Genomic DNA, 24,328 nt, shown 5'->3' on the forward strand with positions numbered 1-24,328 from the left:
TCCTCGATTTTTGCTGCAAAATTCAAGTGCAGAGCAGTGGTTCCTGGGGGTGCAGGACAGGCAGTGAGGCAGGCCACCTCACAAACCACCATGCACCCACTACCCAACCCACCCCGTCAACCGAGGGGCTGGTTTTCCCCACAAGTATCTCGACGCCAAACTTGTTTATTTTTTCCAATATTTTTATTTGAAAGGACACCCCGCGTGTGGGGCAGGGCTGACAAGAAAGGCGTCCCTCCCGACTTTCCAGACGCTTCGCCGCCGCTGTCCTCGCTGCTCAGGGCAGCCCGCGAGGGGATCTCACACACCTGGGGGGCCCGGCCCGGGAGGGGAGCCCTGAGGGGCGGCAGCGGGGCCGGGTCCTCCCCGGCCGGGCTCTCCACGGAGCCCGGGTCCTCATCCCGGGGGATCCAGCGGTCGATGCCCTGTGCGGGAGGGCAGCGCTGCCCCCGCTGGCAGCGGATTCCTTCCCGTTGACGTCTCCCTCCCGCCCCTCTCCCCCTCAAGCGGCTCCCGGCGGCGGCGGCGGGGCGGTCCCGGCCTCTCCTCCTCCTCCCCCCCGGCCGGTCCGGGAGGGGCTCCGTGAGCCCGGCGCCGCGATTGGCGAGCGGGCGGCTCCGAGGGCCGCGGGGCCGGGCCGCGAGGGAGGGACTAGAACTTTCCGCGGCCGCGGGCGGACTCTTCCCTCGGCCCCGCCGCAGCGAGCGCCCGCCGCCAGCGCCCCCAGGCAGCGGGGAGACCGCGGACAATGACCCACTTCAACAAGGGCCCCTCGTACGGGCTCTCCGCCGAGGTCAAGAACAAGGTACGGGACGTGGCGGCGGGCAGCTCGCCGGGGCTTTGTCTGCACGGGGGTCGGAGCGCAGCAGCCGCCGGCTCCACGCGGTGCGGCGGGGCGGGAGGGAAGGATGCCCTCACACACCCCCGCGGCGAGGAGCGAAGCGCTGCCGGTGCCCGGGCTGCGAGACGGCGCCGCCGCGCCCCGGCTGCCGACACCTGCCCCCCCTCCCCTCCCCTCCGGTCCCGTCCCGCCGGGGCCGCGTGGGCGGGGCCGCGCCGCGCATTCCAGCCGCGTGACATCATGGGCACGGCCGGCGCGCGGCCAATCGGCGGGGGCGCCGCGCAGAGCGCGCCTCGCCCGCCCCGCCCCGCCCCGCCCCGCCCCGCCCGGGCACACAAAGGCGAGGGGGCGGCACGGGGGGGGTCGGCTCGGCCCTGAGGGCTGCGACAGAAAACAACGGAAAAATAAAAAAAGCGAGCACTGACGTCACCTGCGGCCGCCGCGCCGGGTCGCCGGTGTAGCTGGTGTCGGGCTCCTGCACGCCCCTGAAAGGGGGCCGGAGGGGAGCGCGCTGTCAGCGCCGGGGCTCGTGCAAAAGGCGGCTGCAGCGGGAGCTGCCCGAAGGGACGCCAGCGCGTAGTCGGCTCCCCCGGGCGGCACCGTGCAGGGGCTCCCCCGCTGCCTGACCCAGAGCCCCGTGCGTGCCCGTGGGGCCCCTGCCGGAGCACGGCGGGAAGGACGGCACCACGCGTGCGGGGAGCGCTGCTGTGCTTCACAAACCCGGGGGCAGTGCGCAGGGCGAGGTGGAAGTGCTTTGTCCCTTCCATCAGTCTCTTATGGTCACCCGCTCCCGTGGGGCCCCTGAGAGGAGCTGTGTGAGCACACGTGTTAGCGGAGGGGCTGACGCCGGCGTGCTTCGCGCCCCTGAGGAAAGGCCACCTGCTCCCTCTCGCTACAGCTCCGGCCCTTCGCTCACTCGCACTGCTTTCTCAATGCAGGTAGCGAGGAGGGAGGGAGGGAGGGAGGGGTGTTGTGCAGGCAGCCCCGCTTTCCTGGTGTGCAGATGTCTCCTGTGGTCCTGGGGAAATGTCGGAGCAGCGTGGCCATAAAAAGTTACTCAAATGCACTAAAGACAAATTAACTCCCATTTTTGTAAGAAAAAAAAAAAAGTCCAGCGAAAATACAGCTTTGAACTCTGAGAATGTTGTGCTTACTGCGAGAGATCAAATTTCAGAGCAATTCTGTTATGGACAGAAATGCTGCATCCCTCCTAGCCCGTATCTTGCATGGCTCCGTACATTAGATGCGTCTCTGTTTCCCTGTGATTCCAGAGGATCAGACAGGAATGGCTTTGTGAAGATGAGAAATTCCTTTTTCCAAATCCTCCTGTGTCATAAATGAAATGTTTAAAGATCAACACCCAGTTTCCAGCTCTCGGTGGACCATTTATTTGGTACTGATCTTAATCAGGCTTCCTAAAACACTGACCTTCACAGAAACCATTGTGTGTGTTTTTTAACGTGGCATTGGCGTAACGTTTGTCAGTAACTTCCCTGCTTGAATGATGCCGTATGTTAGATGCCCTTGTTTGAAATTTTCAGTGCTAATCCCCAAGCAGTTTTTTTCCTACAGAAAACAGACGTGTTGATAGCTGTGCTGCCTGAGGGCCCAGCTCTGCTGGATAGAAAAGTCTCTTGGTTTTGGTTTTTGTTCTTTATTTTCTCATTTGGCATTGTATTAGTGTTCAGAGAGACTTTTTGTTTGCTGTGGTATTTGAATAGATGAATATAACATGTCTTGGTGCTGCCTAAGAAATTTTTTGAAATTTATTTTCTAGATTCTGGCTCTAAGCTTCAAATCCGTATATAGTTCAGTTAGGTGTTCAGGGATGTATATTTTTTTTAATTTTCTTCTGAGGCCCCGCCCTTCTCTTGTTTTGCTCCTTACCTCAGTTGACCGATAAGGTACTTGCTCTCATTACTGATCTCCTTCCCCCTCTCAACCAATAAAGGATGGAATTTGGGTACTGGTTCCCAGCTAGAAGGAAACTTGTCTGCATGAGAAATGTGCAGGTAGTCAAACTAGCATAATCCCTTTGAAGTTGGTTCCCTGTTTACTTGAGATCATAGCCGATACTTGATCCAAAACAAATGTTCAGCGAGGAGCCTTTTAAGCTGATTTAAGCGGATAGTTTCTTCTGCAGGCAGTAAATTTTCTTCTTAAGAAGTGGGACGGTTTCTGCAGTGCACGACGTTAGCATAGCTTGAGACAATGATGGAATTAAATAAAGCTACAAGCTGGTGTTGCCTTGGTCTCTGACTTAGGACCAAGGTAGCAAGGTGTTAGCAGAAGCTTGTGCTCCGTTGTCTCATGGCATAGTGCGAGGGAAAAGCAGGAACAGGGATGTGAGCCGAGCAGGCTCCGGGTCGCTCAGCTGCTTCCTCGCGGCTCCACCCTTCCCATGTCAGCCGCGTTGGGATGGGGCATTTATCTGTCTTCTCCCTCCTCCCAGCTTTGGTGCATTGCCGCTCCGTCTTAGCTGCGCATGGAAGGAGGATGGCAAAAGGGAGGTGTGGGTGGGGAGTCAAACTTTGCGTGGCCTTCGGCTGTCCTGCGTCTCGCCTCCAGTCTCCATCATTCCTCCCACACCGCCGCCCATGAGGGAGTTGGCCTCAGCCCAGACCATTTTCTGACATTTTATAAAAGACGGGGAGTACCTGGAGGGAGTCTGGCTGTCCCTGCAGCGGTGACCCTGAAAGGCCAAGCGCTGGCGACATGCAGGAGGCAGGGATGAACAAAACATCGCCTGGCATGAAGGTGTGCAGGAGGGCAGTGGTGCTTCCTGCTTTCATTCTCAAGGGCAAATATGAATTAATTAGCATGAAATCAAGTCTGTGCTGAATAAGACCAGCCAGACCTAGGTATGATTATTATGTTCCTCCTGAAACTGCTGAGGAGAAAATTCTTGTACTGTATTTCACTTGCTACAGGCCAAATAAAAACAGATCTAATTTCTTCATCCAGAAATTACCTTTTCATGAATACTTTAACTGGGAACCAGATTCAAATTACTGCCTTTCAGACTTTTTACCTTTGTGATCCAGTTGGCTCAGGATCTACATGAAGTTTTGTCTGCCTGTAGCTGGCCTGCTGGGTCCTCTCCTTCCCCTTTCACGGTCTTCCTTTCAACATAAAGATAATAAATACCCTTTTCTTTTTAAAAAGTAACTTAAAAACAAACTGTTCCAACTGCACACTTTTTTCCCTTCTTTTCACACTTCCTATGTACTATTTTCCTTCAGCAAACCTTCAGGTTTGCTCACTGAGCGTTCTTTAGGAACCTTACATAAGAATTTTTGCTGCTGATGAAACATATTTCTACTAACATTTATCTATAATGACATAACAAAAATTAATAATAAGGCAATAATGAGGCTAAAGGCAATGAGAACTTAACGCTTTCAGAGCACAGGTGATGGTAACTGACAGTGCAGGATTTCTGCTTGCCCATTCTGTTGTACAGAGTAGTCTAACCTTTAAAGAAATATCTTTAATTTACAAGTTATGAATTAAACACAGGTGATTAGTTTAAAATAAAATCAGTCTCTGACCTTTCCCATGATACACGTCTTAACAGTTTGTTGCATGGAGAGTAAATTAAAAATGCAGTATTTTGATGCTGTCAGAAACATTACAATAGAAGTATTATACGCTGAGATTTTTCACAGGGAATTTCAGAAGCCGCAAAAGGGTTTTAAAGGATCAAGCGCTGAACTCCAGTTTGCCCCAATTAATTCATGGTTTCTGATAGTTGATCATTGGTCTTGAAGTTAACATTTACCAGCTAAATATAAGGTTCATTGTGCACAGGACTGATTTCTTTCTCTTCGTGTCTGAGTTATTTTTTTCCAAAGAACTGTGAATTTTTTCCAGCTGGATCCAGGCTTTAGTAACAGATCTGCCGTTCAAATGAACTACTCGTAACTTTGTCTTTTATATCAATTGTCTTCCAGAAATCTCAGAGCGCAAATCTTCAAGGATCTTATTTTTGTGATATATGTTCCCAAACCTCCTTTATAATTGTAATGTACAAAGATGAATGAAACAGTGAAAAAATTCCACTATAGACTTAGTTAAGAAGTCTGCCCACCAGATACATAGAATGCACCCGAGGTAAGAAGAGAATGGTACTTAGTGGTATGGTTCTGATAGCGGAGTCAGCACAAATCTGACCACAACCCACAAATGTTACAGTGGCTATTCCATAGCTAAACTAACGTTCAGTCTGTTTGGCACAACAGCTATATGTACCACTTAAAATACATTACTGATGCAAACACAAGAAAACTTGCATTTTGTAAGTTAATCTTGAAATGCCAGATTTTTTATTGTATCAGCAACCTAGGTTACTTCTAAGTTACTTAAAATATGCTTGCTGGTTACTTGTTTCCGATGCTTAGTTTTACTTTGATAATACTAAGTTTCAGTAACTTAGGTGCAAGGTCACTTAGAAAATGGTCCTGCCACATGCTTCCATTCACGTCCAACTCATGTGTTGCTCCCTCTCTGGACAGAAGTCTCTTATGCTTCTGAGCATCCTGGGTGTGAAGATCCCTCACACCAATTCAAGTGGCATGCAGAAGCCTAATCAACAGCTACGCGTTTAGTTTAGATCTCTTTTTTAAAGGGGGAAGGTCTTCTGACAGCGGGGAACCTGAACTGCGGCATCTCCATCCATTGCTGTCTGCTCCCTGCTCTGTCTCCGCGTGTCCGATCCGTTTTCTGTCACACTGCTCACCATCTGAGGACAGGCCTGCTCTCCCGAGCGTCTCTCAAGCGCAGGTTTCCAGTTCAGTGGGCATTCCTTAGAAGCGTTAATACTAAAGCAGCAATAAGTGGACCTCCTAACAAGCTGATGGCAATGAAACCTGTGTAGCAGACACTTCATACTTAGAATACTTCTCTATGATAAGCAGAGACGCATATTTTGCCATGGAACCATTTCCCTTGCCAGCTAACGGAGATGTGAGCACCCTTCCCGCCCAAAACACAATCCTTGTTTCTGTGTGCTGAGCACTGCCCAGCCTGCACCCTTCCTGAGCTCACGGACCCTTCCTCAGCTGCCACCTGGGTAGGCCCATCCTGCGGCCACGGTCACTGCTGGGTAGCCCCACACAGCTGGGGGGAAGCACGCCACTGAAGGTGGCTGCCGGGAGGACGTTTGGCTGTCACTGCTGTCACCAGGGATGTGACAGGCCATTTCTTTACCACATGGTTTAAATCCCCAGTAAACCTTGGCATGTCTCTGTCAAGCTGACAGCTGTCTTTGGTAGTCCTGATGTGTTCCTAAACTGGCCTGGAGCAGCATCCAGCAGGAACTCCTGAACTGCGGGACTTGTATCGGCATCCTGTGTAAAGCCCTGCACGACGGGTGGAATCTCGGGTCCGTCCCTTGGCTTACCCCATCTTTTCTGGGAGGAAGGCGATGATTGGCAGAGCTTAGCTGGGATCAGCTGCTGCTGCCCCGTGAATGCCTCTCTGAAAGCAGGGGTGGTGCGCTGGGCAGGCCCGCACGGCGTGGTGGTGTCTGAGATGCGAGGCTGGTTGCTCCATGCTGGTTTTGTGGTTAACCTTGGGCAGCGCGTTGGCTGCACTTCCAATTCAGAGCTGTTAATTTATAAAGTGTGTTACAGAAACATTTCTGGTGGATTAATAAACTTTTCAGTAAAACTTTCACTGGTGATAGAAAAACATAAAACTCGAGGTTAGTGTTTAAGGGTGGGGAATAAGTACCAAGTTTTGCAGCCTTTATGTGCAAGCTAACAGTATACTTCCTGTAGCCAGAACACATCTGAGGAAAGCAAATTGAATTTACACAGTCGTGATGATTAAATAGGATTTGTAGTCTCAGAAAATAGAAAATGTAATTTGCACTTCAGTAATACTTGCGTGTTTCAAATGTTCGAATTTTTTTTGTGTGTGTTTATGTGTGGATTCAGAGTTAGACTTGGTTTAGAATTTGGAGAAAAGTACCTAATATATATATATATATATATTCCTTTTGCTGAGTCAATACTCTTTAAAAGCTGATGGATGCGTGCACGCGTTGTTTCAGGATAATGGCACGAGTAATTTTTTTCATCTCAGCTTTCTTTGTAAGTATTAATTCAGAGGCTTTTTCCTGGGTTATAATTTACCTTGGAGAGTAAAGGATGGAAACTTCTCTGTGTCCAGGATTGCTAGCTTCGGTAGCTACGTAACACCGTATGCACTGTGCATCTGACACATCCTTTTAAGGAAAACTTTTTAGAGATTCCCATCCCCTATGGAACAGTACAGGAAAGGCCTTCAGTAAAAATGGGCCTGAGGCCAGGACACGTAGGGCAATTTGAAACAGATTTTTTCTAAGTGAGATCATGTGAAAATCCCTCTTTGTAAGAGGGACTCTTTTGCTTAGAAATGCTTTTTGTAAGTGTTTGATTCTACACAACTGTTAACTTGTATGGCTATATTCAGCAGCAAACGTTCTCTTTTGGGTAAATATTTTTGGTTTTGCAGTATTGCCTCAGTAACGTATGTTGTTTCTGTTTAATTGGATTGAATTACTTTGTGTTTTCCTCTACCGTTTTGACTTTCTTCAGGTGGGTGGTTCTATGTTCTTGTTTTCTTTTAAAAAATAAAAAAAACAACCCTTCATTTTTTCTTAAACCAGTGCTGATTTTAGTAGATACTAGGAGGGGAGACATAGTGAAAATTCTTACTGCCTTTATAAAGCCATCTCTTCCCTGAAGCAGATGCGATTCTGGCGTTTCCTTGCTGCCCTGAAAGGTGTTCGTGAGGGTGGGATCTGCTCTCCTGCATCAAGGACTGAAGAGTTACAGATCAATCCCAAATGAGCCTCCCTAGCTCGCCTTGCATGCTTGGACCATGGCTGTTCCCAGAGTGAAACCAGACATCACAACTATAAAAGCTTTACCTAGCTTTCCTGTTAAGAAAGCTCTCCTGTTATATTGCTTTCCTGTTGATATTTCCACTGCTACAGCCTCTTATTTATAGACAAATAGCCTGATCTTAGTACTCCTCGTTATGCTTGAGTAAGAGTGACTTAACTGAAAAGTGTTTTTCTGTTGTCCCTAATCCGTTGGCTAAATGCTCCCAAGTCTTGCCAGCAAAAGACAAGGCAGAAAGAACAAATGCGTACAGGAAGGCATTCGCTTATCCCCAGAGGCTCAGGGTCAGGGGCAGCTCTGACTTGGCCGTGAGCAGGGACCCCCGCGGAACATTTCCCGTCCGTGCTGAGTGGGGCCAGGCTGGGAGGAAGGCCCGCACACAGCCCCCAACCCTGCTCCGCAGCAGCTGGGTCTCGTGGCTGCCCGTCGGGGCTCCCGCTGCCTGGTGAGCGTTGAGCTGCCGCTACTATGGCTCTCTGTAACACCACCCTGCTCCTGTTCGAAGTGACCCAATGTATAGCACGTCTGGAAGTCAGTGCAGCGTTAACTTGATGGAGCAGATATAATTCAGACATCTATCACTAAATGTTCTTTGCATATTTTTGTAGGAGGCTGTCCCCTTACCTTGCTGAAATTCTTGTAGTAATCATGTCCAAATAAAAGCAAGCGGTTCAGGAAACTTTGTAAGAAAATAAAGACTGCTGCCTCTTCATTATGACCTATTTTGAGAGCACCCTTTATCATTACTAAACGATGGCATGAAAATTTTTGCGATATGGATAAGTACCTCTCTTTTGAAATAATGAAGTGGTTTTAACAATAATTTTAAAAAGATCTGTAAGATTAAACATCGGAGAGAAAGAACTGGTCTTTTAATGGGTGGAAAAGAACTGGAACAAAACGTAGCTAACAAAGGCAGAGTTCAGTCAGGGCACCCCAGCACTTTGTTCTGCAGAAGAACGATGGAACCTTGAACACTTCAGGTCAGGGACCCCTCAGTTACACTTCGTTTGTAATACAGCATTGCCCTGCTCTTAGTTCACTTTGCATTTTACAAACTTACACTGCACACCTCAATTCATTGTAATGAGACTACAACTTATCTTGCAGTATCCAGAGTTTTGGATGCTGTGCATACATGCATCCCCTACCCACCCCTAGTGGTGCTGACTATTGGTAATCCTGTAGGATTATCAGGGTCTTTTACGATCTGTGCCATTCGCTATCTGGGCAAAAGGAGCTGGCAGGAAGTTTCCAGAAGACCAACCAAGACCTGTAAAATGAAATCTGTTGTATGGTAGGGGAAGACCAGTAACTGCCCCCCTTTTTTTTTTGTTACGAACTATCTCTGCCCAAGGTGGATTTACATAAATTAGCAAGGAAGAAACTGCTGAAATAAATCAAGGAATGTGTTTTACCTGTAAAATGCAAACAAATCTATATGCACTTTCTGAAAGACTTTTCATTGGTTACTAACAGTAAAACCACAATCTTTAACTTTTTAACACTTTTGTAGTATATACCATTCACAAACATTTACATGTGATTAATTAAGCATGTGTATGGGTTACTCTCCATTTGGATTTTTAACCAATTCCAACTCTCTTATACTGTATTCTGTACGTATGATGCGAGTACAGCTGGATTTGAATAGAGATGAAAATTCAGTTAGATGCCAGAATAGCAAATAAAGCAAGCGAATTAAAATAAACAAGTATACTTATGGTAGTTTTCTGTGTAGAATAGGTCATCTTAAGTTCCATGCTAAGAGTATGGTTGCACCAATGATGTAAATAAGCCATTTCAGATCAGTGTGTGCAGGATCCCATCTGCTGGGATCTTTGTCTTCGTACCAATTGGAAGACATAATTGAACTTACTTTCACCATTTTTTCATGTTAAAATAAATCAGTTACTGAAATGCTTTAGTTTGAAAAACTTACATGGAGAAATATCCTTCCAGTACTTGCTTAATTGCTGAAAAATCCTGGCTTAGAACTTACTACAGGGTGGTTAAATCAGAGCATCTTAGTGGTTTGACTGTCTTTAGTGCTTTAACAGTAGTACTTTCTTTCATACTAGTTATAAACCAGTATAGCAGGTTTGTGGCTTGATTTTCACATAACTTAAAATATAATTTAAATAAACAGTTGCTCCAAAAGTTCATCATAAACTTCTTAAAAATACCTATTCTACTGTCTGTTACAAAGATTTTATGATTTCTATAGAACTGCATACAGGATCTGTGTAAACAGGGTAAGTGTCATGCTAAATTTCAAATAGTCTTAACGTATGTTTTCTTAGACTTTCTTGAGTAATCTTCCAGATTTTGAATGGTAGACTTTTAAAGATGGATGTTATTACAAAATTAGGTAAACGTTTTCTAATATTTTTGTACTTTTTTTTTTTTTTTTTTAATATCACAGTAATTGCAGATCATATTCTTCTTGCAACTCTTTCTACGTGGTTAAAGCACAACTTGCCTGGGTGGCCATATCCAGAATATTCTTTGATGTTTCCTGGAATACGATCAACATTTTTTATCTCCTACTGGGACATTTTAAAAGCTGTTCTGCTGGGGGAGAAAAGTATGTAAACTTGAAAGAGCGCATGATTTCATGGATAGTTGTAGCAGCAGTAGAGAAGTACTCTCAAATAGATACAGTGATCCTTGGTGCTATTGCTTTCTGGCTGAAGGCTGTCTAGTCTTTGAGAACATCGTTCCACCAGCATTACCATAGGAGGAACCTCAGGAGACACTTTCTAGTTTGCTACTAGGGAAAATAGGACGTTCGCAGAATTTTTGTTTGATATTTGATGTTTATGTACCAGGTTGCTCAGTTAGATTTTGTTTTTCTCCCACCCATGAAACAAGCAATTAGATATCACTGGTCTTTCTGGATGGCACGGTAACAATATTTTCAGTGCATAGCTCAGCACTTTTCTTTCAGAAGTAGTCACTGCTGCTGATGGTGTGATCTGCACCCATCTGTTGTTGTACTGGAGTTCATTAATGTTGGGGAAGGGTTCAAAACCAAGTAAAACCTGTTCTCAGGAGGTAACAGGTCTTTGTGTATTGTGTGGGATCAGTACTGTCCTAACTGAGAAGAAACTTTACATTCTGGTGCTTTTTGTGCAGTGAAAACTGCCATGGTTTCAAATAATAGGTAGTGAATATTACTGAAACCATGTTCTGCAAAGAAATTCAAACTATTCAGAAATAGAATAAATAATACAATGCAAACAGATCCGATATCAAGAATAATAATGTACGGTGACAGGACCAGATCACAGAATCATGAAATGGTTCGGGTTGGAAAGGATCTTAAAGCCCACCTAGTTCCAACCCCCTGCCACGGGCAGGGACACCTCCCACCAGACCAGGTTGCTCACAGTCCCATCCAGCCTGGCCTTGAACACCTCCAAGGATGGGGCATTCACAGCTTCTCTGGGCAGCCTGTGCCAGTGCCTCACCGCCCTCTGAGTGAAGAATTTCTTCCTAATACTATTTTAGTTTAAAGCTATTACTCCTTGTCCTATCATGTTGCTGCAGTTGGAAGTAGAAGCTGATCAATGAGGAGAACAGGAGTTACAAGCCAGAAAGCTCTGGCACCAAAAGCCCATCGTGACTACAGGTATCTTGTTTGTAAGATGACTTGGAAACTGTGAGGCATGGCTTATTCTTACTTCACAGGGCTTCAACTTGTGCAGGTGGAAACAATGCCAGGAAATTCGGATTAATTCTCATCCATTCCTCTTTTAAGGTTTGTGATCTAAATTATGATTTACAGAGAAAACAGTGAAACGTGGGTGAGTTACCAACTATGCTACAAATAACAACAACAAAAAAGTTTAATATTAAGCAAAATGGATACAGCTGTAAAAATTTTGTGCTAGATAGTGTATTGTGCTACAGTGAGCTCTTTTAACATTAGTGTTACACACAGTTTCCTGCCTTTCTGTACAACAGTCCATAATGACAGAAGAAAACTGTGTTCAAATAGCAGGGCATGCTTAATGGTGGCTTGCATTTTGTACTGTACCTTGCCATTTATTTTTCATCGGGCTTTCTGCATTTCTTTTTACATTTGGGTTTCTCACTGCACAAATATGCATCCCGTGACATCTGTTTTTGCATGGAGCCCTGGTCAACATACATAAAATTAACAGGGAATTTTAATTTGTCCTTATGGTGAAAGTTCATTGGGTTGGAAGCTCAAACGACAAAAGGCTCCACTTGATGGTGAGCTTGGTGCTGTCACTCCCTCTTCTGCCCCACCTTCAGTATAACCAAAGATTTGTAGTTTCCCACTGCCTAAGATTCTTTGTCTCATTTTAAAGGTTACACTCTTTATTTTATTCTACAACTAAACCACTTTGTTGACAGACTTACTTGCTCCATCTAGAAGCGTTGTGCTGAGAAATACTGATTATGTCCTTACGTTACTCTCCCTTAGCCCTGAAGTTTAGATATGTACAATGATCTATTTACATTTTCAACCACAAAGTTTTAACTCAGTTGTATAAAAAGTAAATCCAAACAACCTTAAAAAAAAAAGTGGGAATTGAAAATGTGTTCTGGAACAACAGGCAATGAACACGACAGGGCAGTTCAGATGCAAGGAGCAGGAATGCTGCAGAATAGTTTGGGATTAGCCTTGTAGTCTGCTTCACTCCCGCTTTGACAAGCACTTGCTCTTAGGGTTAAAACTTTTGACCAACGATCAGTTTTCCAGCTGTTTTCTGGTACTTCAAATACAGCGTGCTGCATGCTAAAGGCGTGACTCCTGCTGCGGGGGCGTGAGGCCTGAAGCGCAAGTCAAAAGTTCCAAAAGAAGGAAGAGTTGTTGGCAGATGTAACATGATAGGGAACTTTGAAAGTTTTATCTTTTATAACTGTTCTTTTTAACTTGCTAAATTCTGTGTTTGTTAGTCCCAGTGACTTGTAAAAAGGTATGCAGCGTGTTTAAACCTTTTCCTGAGATACCGTTACAGTATTTTTCCAGAGCAGCAGCAAGATAGCCGAACTCAAACTGGAGATTTGGCATACGTATAGCCTGTAACATGCAGTGTGTACCGTGTAATTTGGAAAAGATTAGTATAAATGGACAAATGAAAGTCCATATGAGATCATTTATGGTGTGAAATACTTGTTAACATTATCACTCAAACTCAGCACCCTACAGGCACATACAGTAACTTCGGTGATCTGCCTGTGTCCTTTTGGGTTGGCAAAGATAACTTCACATTTGTTTCAAGGAACCCATACACTTGATAAAAACAGTGATGATGATTTGTCTTGTACTAAGGATGGAGGAAGGTTTTTTTACACTGTAAGAGGTCCCAAATGGGAAAGTACTACCTGAACAGAACAAGATGTGAGGAGCAGAGAGAGTTCAAGAATCCTGAATTCTCTGTTTGCCAAGATAAGCATATTATAAGTAAGCATGGATAGCATGAAATGCTGCAACAAGTCTATCAATGTATACCATCACCAAAGAATATTTCATTGTACATCTAAGTATTGTGAAGTTTCCAGAGGAATCAAGTTTAACCCAAGGATTTTAGCCTAAGGCATATGCATTGGCATCAGGATGCCTAGTATTATATGCATGTGACATTCAAAGATGAAACTTGGCATTTAAAATGGGAATTGCTAGTAAAAGTAAGAGCTGACCTATTGGTACCCCAAGTTCTAAAGCCGAGTCTGCTCCTTCCACTCCAGAAAGACGAAACAAATCTAGGAAACAAAAGCTAAAAAAAAAAAAAAAAAACAAGCCTCCACCTTTAAGACTGAAATGCATCAGTTTTAGGTTATAAAGATAATGTGCTTTAAGTTATCTGTAATAGAAGATTACTATATGGAAGAGATTTTAGCTAAATTTCATACTGTGTTAGTAAAACTTTTTTTTTTCCTGTTTCTGTGCATCATTAATGAGGCAGTCTTCTATCCTGGCTCTATAAGACAAGATTGTATACAGGACAGACTCTGTACAGCAGCAGCAAATAAGCATCTGAAACAGCTTCTGATAAATTTAAATCCTTTAATAAAATGTTAACATTGTATGACTGCGTGTGAAGCTCAAGAAGACAAATTTAATGTCTGTGATCTCAACCGGTACAAAAGAGTCAAGCTCAAAATGTTCTTTTAAAGCATGGAGAAGTTTTCCAGATTTTGACCTCCTTCCCCAAAAATTCAGATAGAGATGGAATGTTTTGCAGAGATGCAACTAACTGAAGTAATTTATACAGCTCTATTTGAAAAGGAGTACATGGTGGGTTTTTTTTTTGTTGTTTTTTTTTTTGTTTTTTTTTTTTAATGAAAAGAAGCCAGTCCTAAACGACAGTAAGATCCTAATTTTTCTGCAGCCTCCTCTTGTGACTTACAGTAGCAAAGTGAAACCTATTTAGTCTTCTGAAGATTACCTCTCTGGTAAAAGTATCATACTTCTCCTTACAGTTAATCAGAAAAGTTGTCTTCAATTGTCAAAGTATTTTTTCCGTGCTGAAAACGAAGCCAGCTCTTCCATATTATGAACTTTACTAAGAGTCAGGATCTTGTAAAAGGCAAGTAACATGTAGTTGTTTCCTCCCACTACCATAGATTTTCACCACTTGGGTAAGTTTAATTTCCTTTCAAAGAGATTTCTTTGAAATCTGTATCTCAGAAGTAACAAGAGCAATAGGATTCATAGCTTTGTATCTTTCAAGAATTATCAGAACAAAGTAAAGAACTTATATTAATAGTTGGCTTCCTGCTGTTTTTAAACCAGGTTTTAAATTTTTATATCCATTGCTACAATTGGATCTTTTCTACAGTGTTCTGAATGGTACCTTTTTTCAATGGCACTGGTGATGAACACTTCGAATTAAGCTGCTTAGCTACTGCTATCATCTTCACTAGACAGTGCTTTCTTTTTTGTGAACATAAGTTTTAAGCATCTTCCATGAAAGTTAGTACTTTAAAAAGAATCAAATGTTGGCATGTTGATAAGCAGTAATGGAAAAAGCCATAAAGTTTTTATATTAAAGCTTCCAACTTTCCCCTCACAGATAGCAATCAAAGGAAAACTGGAACAACTGATGGTGATAGACATGTGGAAAATATGAAGTATTCACCAGTTTGGTGTTACATAACTTCTACTTGTGTGACTGGGAGTAAAAAAAGAGCTAACAATTCAAAGTAAACATAATACTTTGCTCCTGGTACCTGACCCAGGCTCTTCCTGCTTAACTCCTTCTTGTCACGTGTTTAAGCCAGATTCTAAAGTTTCCGTGTCTACCTTTCAGATAGGTGAAGTATAACTTTCAGAGAAACTATCACCCATCCTTACTTTCTGTAACCTAGTTGCCCACCAGTTCAAATACATCAAAACAAAACCTTTGCCGTATTTAAGTCAAACTGTACAGTACTTGCTGAAGACAATGCAGAAAATTTTCAGATTTAATAGTAATGCTTTTAATGCAGAAAATGCAGTTTCCTCACGTGTTTAAACATTTGTTTCCTATCTGTATTTAAGCACAGTAGCGATATCCCTGAGACACTTTAAAACCTCTTGAAAAACTGAAGATTTTAACACACATGAAAGTACTCCAACATAAAGTAAATATTTAAGAGACATGATAAAATTCCATCTGATTACTTCCAAGTTACCCAAGCAGTGGGGGTAGTGATTCAATATTAATATCAGTTGTAATCTCAAGTGTGGAATGTACTTTACATTAAATGAGGAAAAATGTTACCTTTCTTTTTCCTTTATATACTTGCAAAGAAAGACTGAAATAGCCACACATGTAGAAGTGTTTGGTGGTACTCTGTCTAGTAGTCTTTGTATTTATTTATTGTAAATAGGGGGAAGGAGGAGTGATCTTTGAAGCGTGTCCCTTGATGGCACGATCACCAGCTTTTCTATAACCTCATTTACTTTCATGCACTGGCAATTTTTTTCTTCTTTTAAAAGGAAACTAAGTTGTAGAAAGACAACTCCAGTTGTACTCCAGACCCTTCCAGCTGCAGGATGGCTGACCTATCACTTAGCATTGCCTTTAAGCTACAGTGAAACAAACTGCCTGAATTTTGAAGTAGCATAATGTTTGTTACATGTCTAAGTATAACTAAATAGTGGAAGAGAGCATAAACCCCTCTCTGTACCCATGTGCATGTTAGAGCTGAGATTTTCATGTCGTATGAACCGTCAACACAGAGGCAACCAGCCTGCACAGTTCACTCCCCTACCCAGGATATTGAACAGGCCGCCTTCTGGCCTCCGCTGAGCTGGGCATTTCGGTGTATTACCTACAGCATGTCTCGTCTGTACACCTAACTTCAGATTTTGTCTGTGCGCTTCAGTAAGGTCTTTGTAGGTTCTTTAACACGTAATAATGGGATGCTACATTTTAGTCTTCGGGAGTGTTTTGGGATCTTTCTCCTTTGCCCGAATACTTTGACACACACACACAAAATGATTGATTCAATTGTTTCTGAGATTGCAGCTCCTCTGTGAGTTTGGCACAACTCAAGCAGCTTGTTCAGATGTTACTAGGGAGACAGACCCAGGGTGTGATCACACAAGCCTGGTTTCCATAGGAATCAAAAATAGCCATGAAAAGTCGTTTGTAAGCTAACCACCAGGTCAGGAAGGAGAAAGACAATAACCAACTTCCTCATACACCATTTTCAAGACAATTAACCTTTCTGGTAGGCCTTCAAAAGGGGCTACCCTCCCCTTACTATTATTACAATCACAGAATAACGCGGTAGCACTGAGTCTTGGGCTAAACTTAAAAAAAAGGGCAAGAGGAGTACTTCTTAAAAAAAGAAAAAAGAGAAAAATGTGGTGGCTTCCAACATGGAGCTGTGAACTTAGCAGCTAACTTTTCTAGTCCACTTCTCATCTTAGCTATGTAATATCTGAAAGTTATGATTAAAGAAAGTAATTTTCCTCACACTAAGCAGGATAACCTGAGCTTTCTTCCTTTTTTCTTCAATAAGAGAGAGCACTTGATTATTTTAGACCACCACTGGTCTAAGCACTGAGGTACTTACTTACTGTCTTGTGCAGAACACTGCGGAGTTTCATGTATTGATCAATAAGGGAATTATCCTGATCTGTAACTAAGGCACCAGAGCAGCACTATTACAAATAGTTTAAGGAAAATAACTATTACTCACCCTAGTTTCTGAAGTAAAGCCAGAGATACGGGAATTTTCCATTCCCCTTAGAAGAAAAATAGAGAACAACATACTGTAATTTTTTAGTTTGGTCAGTTTGGAGTTGGGGATTGCTAATGCTAGCCAAAGTGCAGTAATTTCCTCTCTCCCAGTAATTCAGATAGATTGGAATTATAATGTCCTGCACTATAAAACAGTTGCTAATACCTAGTCTTAGCCTTTCTGGGATGGAATCTATATGCAAAAAGTATGAAACTTACATTTTGGCCTGAACGTTAGTGGCTTTACCTGAATTTCCTGTTAGGAATCTGTAAGGGACTGGAGGCCAGCCGGCTGAGGTCTCAGTGAGGAGTGCTGCAGGCACCCCTGCGCTCACCCATCACTCACATTCGTTATGGCAACTCCCTCATCCCAGTCCGGCTCACTGACCCACGTGGGGCAACTTGTAATGCAGGTGGAAAAGTGTTGCCAACTGCCGCACTAGAGGAGGTTGGTTATGCCATAAAATCCTGTGCTCGGTTCACTTGTTCTGTTTGCAGAGAAAGTAGCAAGTTATAGTACTAAGGATTGCTTCCACTGAGGTAATCCCTTCTCTCCAGCTTGCCCCAATGCTTTTCAGCATCACCTGTGAAGAGCAGGGATGGGGAGCCAAGGGCAGAGAGTAGAGCTTGCACCCTGCTGGCTGCGCAGTTGAAGTGTGCTGGTTCGCATCGACTTCTAGCGAGCGCGGCATAAACTGACACGCCGAGTGGTGAACTCTGAGTATCTGGAAAAGGCGTTTAAGTCACCTTGCTGACAACTCTTGGCCTCTGTTTGGTGCCTTGAGCTTCAAAGACCAGGCTTTCTCTCTCTACCATAATAGCGCACTAACTTTGCAATTAAGACATGAGATCACAGCTTATTCCATCCGAGTGTTCCAGCAAACCCAAAGAAAAGAGGAATAGCAGGGATACTGACTCGGGGGGGGGGGAATGCCACACACAGCCCCCAGATTCCCTCGCGAGGTAGCTCTGAATGTTGTAGCAACAAGGGGAAAAGCTAACAAGCCATTTCCATTAGTCATAATCTAGGTAAAGAAGCAAATCCACCATAATCTTCTGGTAAATAACATCAGATCTATTATGCTAAAGTTCCCATCTGGAAGTCTGTGTTGGAGCAGTACTACTGATGCTGTGGCAGTTAAAAATTCTTACTTCCATAAAACACTATTTCACTTTTTACTTGCTGCTAAAGTACAACTTCGATGTAAAACAATTTTTCAAAAAAGTCCTTATTCCTCTGCAGCTATCAAAAGACTGTTCACAAGTTCTAGCAAATCTTACAGTAGGAGGAACTGTTAAAAGTGCTTTAAAGGACTATTTCCAAATAAACATTTAGTAAAGCCATTAGCATTATAGTAGAAGGAATAAAGACTTGTATCTGTAGCCTGATAACTAAAATACCGTACTAAATAAATGCTATGGCATACTCTTTGAAACAGATTTGGGAGAAAGACTTGCAGTTTTCTCTCGTGAAATAACTTTATAACTGCTTCTGTTACAGATAGCCCTCAAGTATGATCCCCAGATAGAAGAAGACCTGCGTAACTGGATAGAAGAAGTTACAGGACTGAGCATTGGTGCAAACTTTCAGCTGGGACTAAAAGACGGCATAATCTTATGCGAGTAAGCATTAAGTAACCTTATTTTTAGCAATTTTCCACATTTGCAGAACTAAAGAGGGACTTTCTGAAGATTCCCTTCAAACACATCAACAATGACAGTCAAAGATAGCAGACAGTAGGGTGGGAGACAGCTTTTTTGAAATTGTGGAGAAGAATGAGAAATCTCCTTTATACTTCAGCAAAGATATCTAACTATTTCTAAATTTAACAATGAAGGTCTTTTCTATGATAATGAAATGGCACACAACAATAATGACTTATCTGTTAGACTTGTTAGACCTGAGGCACTCTGTATAAATCAAAAAACTAACCATTTTGATTAAACTAATGCAACTAATAAAGTATGAGTGAAAATATTATATGCCTGCACAGATGGTATAAGGATGAGATTTATTGTTTAAGCATTTCCCTTTTTTTCACCTCCCCAGGCTTATAAATAAGCTGCAGCCAGGATCAGTGAAGAAAATTAATCAATCAAAACTAAATTGGCACCAGGTAAAACAACAGAATAAAACCCCAAAACTACACCTCTAACCCCTCCAACCCCAAAACAGTTCTTTTGTATTAACAAATTTCCTCTGAATATCTACACCTTAAATCTTTCATAGCATCAAGTTTTTTGTATGTGTAGCAAGATACACACACAGCAGTTGAGATTACCGCATACGTGGAAAGCACTCAACAGGAGAAATTCTAACAACTGAGATGTCTCATAAATGGCAGTTGACTACACATATTTAATAGTAACGCTTCAGCTGTTATATGAAGTTTTAAATGGAGAATGAACATAGAGCAATAGAGCAAGGCTTTTTCCAAGTTTAAAACCAACACCACCTGTCCTTGCATTTGTGTCTTCCCCCTGCCCCCCTCCCAAAAAAAAAAAAAAGAAAAAAACTTTTTAACCCAACAACACCTAGAGTATTCCATCCAGGCAGTGCTGTAAGGCCCTGAGGTCAACAGCTTGGCTGTACCTGGACATTTGAGGTCACCATACAAAGCATCCTCTTGAGAAGGCAGTTGGGAGACATAGGGGAGGGAAAGGACAAAAACAATCTCAGAGGAAGTAGTTGTGTAACAAAACTCAGAAAATACATGGTGCAAACTACAGTGTGTATCTGAGTTCAGTATATCCAGACTGGATTTTGTATGGGTGGTCTACCAAGCACTTTTTTTTTTTTTTTTAATCCCCAAGAGACTATCAACACCACCATGCTTTTAGAGCAGGCATTGGAAAGGTTGCTGGTTAGAGTTGGCTGCCTTTACTGATGCTGGATCAAGCTCAACACTGCTGTGTCAGCCTCTTATTTTTATTGGTACCAAACACTAATAAATGCAGAGGAGGATTTTTTTATTTTTTATTTAAGTTTTAATCTCTTACGATTCCAAAAGGAAAGATGAGTTTCAGTCTTCGCTTATGTACTCCCTAGTACTTACTTGCCGTTCTCTACGGCGCACAGTGCTAAAAACTAGCAGTAAAACCTAAAAGCTTGTCTGAATTTTTTCCAGTAGTTGATCAAGAGAATACTTTCAGACCAAGTTTAGTGTTCTTACTAACCACATAGTTACGTTTTTGATTCTTTTACTCAAAATTATCAATTGCTAAAGTCAAGCAGCATCGACATTTAAGTAAATTCTTCCTATTTGAAGGTTTTGAATTTGGATTTCTCTTGGGACACAGTTGAATTTTGTCATTACAACCCCCCCCAACAGATATGCGCTGATAGAGAAATGCTAGACTAGACAAACCCTTAAACTGATTTCAGAAGTCAACATTAAAACCACAGAAAGTAATCTCAAACTCCCCGTTAGTCACTCTTAACCAGGCCAGCTGTTTTGACAAACTTCACAAGGCAAAGAACGTGTGTAAAGACAAAACCAACACCAAAAAGCTGTGAAGTTATGTAAACTAGTTACTTAGTTTCTGAACTGAAACACTGAACAAAAAAATGGCTTTTTTGTTTCTGTTTAGCTGGAGAACATTGGGAATTTTATCAAAGCCATTCAAGTCTACGGCATGAAGCCACATGATATTTTTGAAGCAAATGATCTTTTTGAAAATGGGAACATGACTCAAGTACAGACGACTCTCGTGGCACTAGCAGGTCTGGTAAGTATTTATACCCTTGGCAGTGGTAGAAATCCACATGCCAGTCAAGATACTCTCTTGCCACTCATTTAAATACAGAAAACAGCATCCAGCCTCTCAGGAGGGGATAGATACTATCTACTAGATAGTTGCTCTTGAGATGGCGCTGTGTCCTTCATTCCTTGAGCAAAGGCTGAAATGATGTTTTTTCCAGCGAGACTTTATAGTGGCCTTCCAGTAACCTAAAGGGGGCCTCCAGGAAAGCTGGGGGATGCTGTCAGGGAGCGTAGTCATAGGACAAGGAGTAATGGCTTTAAACTGAAACAGGGTAGATTTAGACTAGATATTAGGAAGAAATTCTTCACCCAGAGGGTGTTGAGGCACTGGCACAGGCTGCCCAGAGAAGCTGTGAATGCCCCATCCTTGGAGGTGTTCAAGGCCAGGCTGGATGGTGCTGTGAGCAACCTGGTCTGGTGGGAGGTGTCCCTGCCCATGGCAGGGGTTGGAACTAGGTGGGCTTTAAGGCCCCCTTCCAACCCCAACCATTCTATGTTCCTTGACTGCAGATACGCAGAACCAGGGAACATCACAAGAGAACATTAATGCCTGCAGATCGTCCTTCTCACTCTGACAAAAGATACTTAGATAGCTTGGGAGTGCCACCTTCAACTGGTGATGGGAACTGTTATCTCCTCCCACCCACAATATAGAGTTTCTCATACAAGTTAATCCTGCTTGTGGCATCATTTGAGAGACCAGAGGATCAGGTACAGAGGCAGCCTGCCTTTCAGCCTAGGTCTCCATATAATAGTAACAATTTCAGTAGCAGAAACTATATACTTAATACTCCTATATTCCTTCCCCCCTAAATAGGCAAAAACCAAAGGTTTTCATACTACAATTGATATTGGTGTCAAATATGCAGAGAAACAAGCACGAAGTTTTGATGCAGGAAAACTAAAAGCTGGTCAAAGTGTAATTGGCCTGCAGGTAAGTAAGAAATTCATGTTTGCAGATACTCTTGAGAACAGCTTTCTTGTTTTGATTAACTGATTTATTCTGTATGCAAAATAAATAAATAAATAAAAAAGCTGCAGTTAGAATATGTTCTTATCATGGAAGGAGGTGTAAGGTTTTAATTCCTGTAAGCAGTTGATTGCCTTTCTATGCTCATGTGACTGTCTGGAAGGTTTTTCTGCTTGTTCTAAATCTGCACTAAGGGGTAATGAAAAGAGTAGCTAATATTATCAGTATTATCTCTGTCCCCGACAGCGGCTTTAAAATTAGTAGGAGTCTGGATATCAAAAGCTCCTTAAATGGTAGAAGATTTTTTTTTTCCTCCCCCCTCTCTCTCCACTTTCCATAATAGTCATAAAACCCAAAATAACTGACATAAAATCCTAAAATTCCTGTGGTAAACAAGTTGTGGCAGTGAAATTGAATCTTTACTGTCCAGAGTAGAAGCCAATTATTATATTTTGATGCATACATTCATTTCTAACTGCATATGCAGTTGGGCAAATGCCAGTCACTGAAACGCGTTAGGAGGACAGTTGCTTTATTTTATCTTTTGAAGCTCAGTATGGAGAAAGGGTAACTTATTACAGGTAGTGGTCAAGCTACATGAGAAAAGCATGCATTGAAATTACTTTTTCTGTCAGCCATCAATTACCAACTGTATGATTCCTTACAATGGTGCTTGCTGTACAAATAGATCTCTTACTCTGTCTACCTCTTCCTTCTTCCCATAAAGATGGGCACCAATAAGTGCGCCAGTCAGGCAGGCATGACTGCTTATGGAACTAGACGACACCTCTATGATCCAAAAATGCAAACTGACAAGCCATTTGACCAGACAACGATTAGCCTACAGATGGGCACTAACAAAGGAGCCAGTCAGGTAAGGAGGACTGCGTGTGGTATTTCTAGAACAGACAGAGCTCCCAAACTGGGAGAGTCTGCAGGATGGGCAAGTGAGTTCTGTGGAGTCATTTAGGAACTTCGATTTCTTATCATTTACCAGCGTGTTCTGTGCTGAAAAATCTTCAAGCATGAAGGTGACCTGACTCTTTTAGAATTTTCCGCTGGCTGTGTTGTATCAGGAGAAAGTAGCGACTTCACTTCCAGTACTAACTAGACGGATACAAAAAAGAAATTACTTCCTGGGCACTACCTCAGTTCAAACAGTATATTCTTATCAAAGAGGGAAAAGTCCCTTTCAGCAGAGACTTTCTTCCTAGACTTGCTTACTAGTGAACACATGCGCTGTTCTGTTGTACTTAAGTTTGTACTTCCTAGCACTTCCAGTAAGTCATACAAGTTGTAATCATAAACCCTGTAACCGCAGCTCTTGACCTTCTTATTGAACTTCTGCAATCCTGTTTCACTAGGCTGGTATGCTGGCACCAGGTACCAGAAGAGACATCTACGATCAGAAGCACATATTGCAACCTGTGGATAACTCAACTATTTCATTACAAATGGGTACCAACAAAGTAGCTTCACAGAAGGGAATGAGTGTGTATGGGCTTGGACGGCAAGTGTACGACCCCAAGTACTGCGCTGCACCCACAGAACCTGTCATTCATAATGGCAGCCAAGGAACAGGAACTAACGGGTCTGAAATCAGCGATAGCGATTATCAGGCAGAATACCCAGATGACTATCATGGAGAGTACCAAGATGACTATCAAAGAGATTACCATGGTCAGTACAGTGACCAAGGCATTGATTATTAGATTTGCATCAAAAGTTCAGCGTTAGTCCATTATTTTATTCAGTAAGAACGAAACTAGCCTTGTGGAATTGTTACTTGTCTTTCCTACACACTATGCTTAATGTACCTAAAGAAATACTGCCTTACGTACATTCCTTTTTCCTTTCTCTGCCCTTTCCCTGTCTAGTTGCCTTTAGTGCTGTAACAGTTGTAGTCTACAGCATAAACAATAACTGCATATGAAGTAAAAAGGAATACTGTGAAAGGGGGAGTGCTCTCGTACAGCCAGGCCTTCTAATAAGAAGCTATGCATTTTCACAATCTACTCAAGTAGGTTTACATACCACATTAAGCCTTCATTTGACATATTTACAGCTTTTCTGTTTTCCAGATGAGATAAAAGAATTTAATGCTTAAAATTAAATACGGTCTTTGCCAATTAAGTTTAAGACATCACACTAGTGATTTAAATATCATTACTATGTTTCTACGGTATTGTTTGCTAATGGTAAGTCCTGCATTAGACATAAGTGTGCATTTGTGATCGTGTATTCATTCCATTATCTACACTGACCAAACTCATAGAAATAGTTGTCTTACTAAAAAGGGAGCTTGTACAAAGTCTTGAGCCAACAGAAGTCCCATGTTTGATGGTGCATTTACCTTTTATTGTGCCATAATATATCCATGTAGAAATGCTTTTTCTTCCTTGAACTGTATTTATTGCCACTTCTCAAACTGATCCCAGTGTATTTTTATAAATAAATATTTTTTCTTAAAGGTATGTAGAAGATTCTGCCTCATTTGTTATGCTACCATTATTAAAGAATAGATGGCAAAAATTATTCCCAAATCACCATCACACGTGCCTCTGTTAAGGGCAATGTAAAACTGCTGTCTGTTGCAGCTAAGTTCTTTATTTTCCATGGGATTTAATCTAACAACCTTGTAAAAATCTCTT

At 42.6% G+C, this 24,328-nt stretch overlaps 1 protein-coding gene across 1 annotated transcript; it reads left to right on the forward strand.

Annotated features, from left to right (window-relative positions):
- The first annotated feature begins 598 nt into the window (after nucleotides 1-598).
- CNN3 (calponin 3) lies at nucleotides 599-24,151 on the forward strand. The gene is made up of 7 exons (XM_080602925.1): nucleotides 599-805; nucleotides 18,445-18,566; nucleotides 18,994-19,060; nucleotides 20,535-20,672; nucleotides 21,525-21,641; nucleotides 22,405-22,551; nucleotides 23,042-24,151. The coding sequence occupies exons 1-7, from the start codon at nucleotides 749-751 to the stop codon at nucleotides 23,387-23,389; spliced, it is 996 nt and encodes a 331-aa protein (XP_080459051.1). The 5' UTR covers nucleotides 599-748; the 3' UTR covers nucleotides 23,390-24,151.
- Nucleotides 24,152-24,328: the final 177 nt, after the last annotated feature.

Source organism: Anser brachyrhynchus, assembly GCF_964034855.1.
Source record: "Anser brachyrhynchus genome assembly, chromosome: 8".
Taxonomy (NCBI): Eukaryota; Metazoa; Chordata; class Aves; order Anseriformes; family Anatidae; genus Anser; species Anser brachyrhynchus.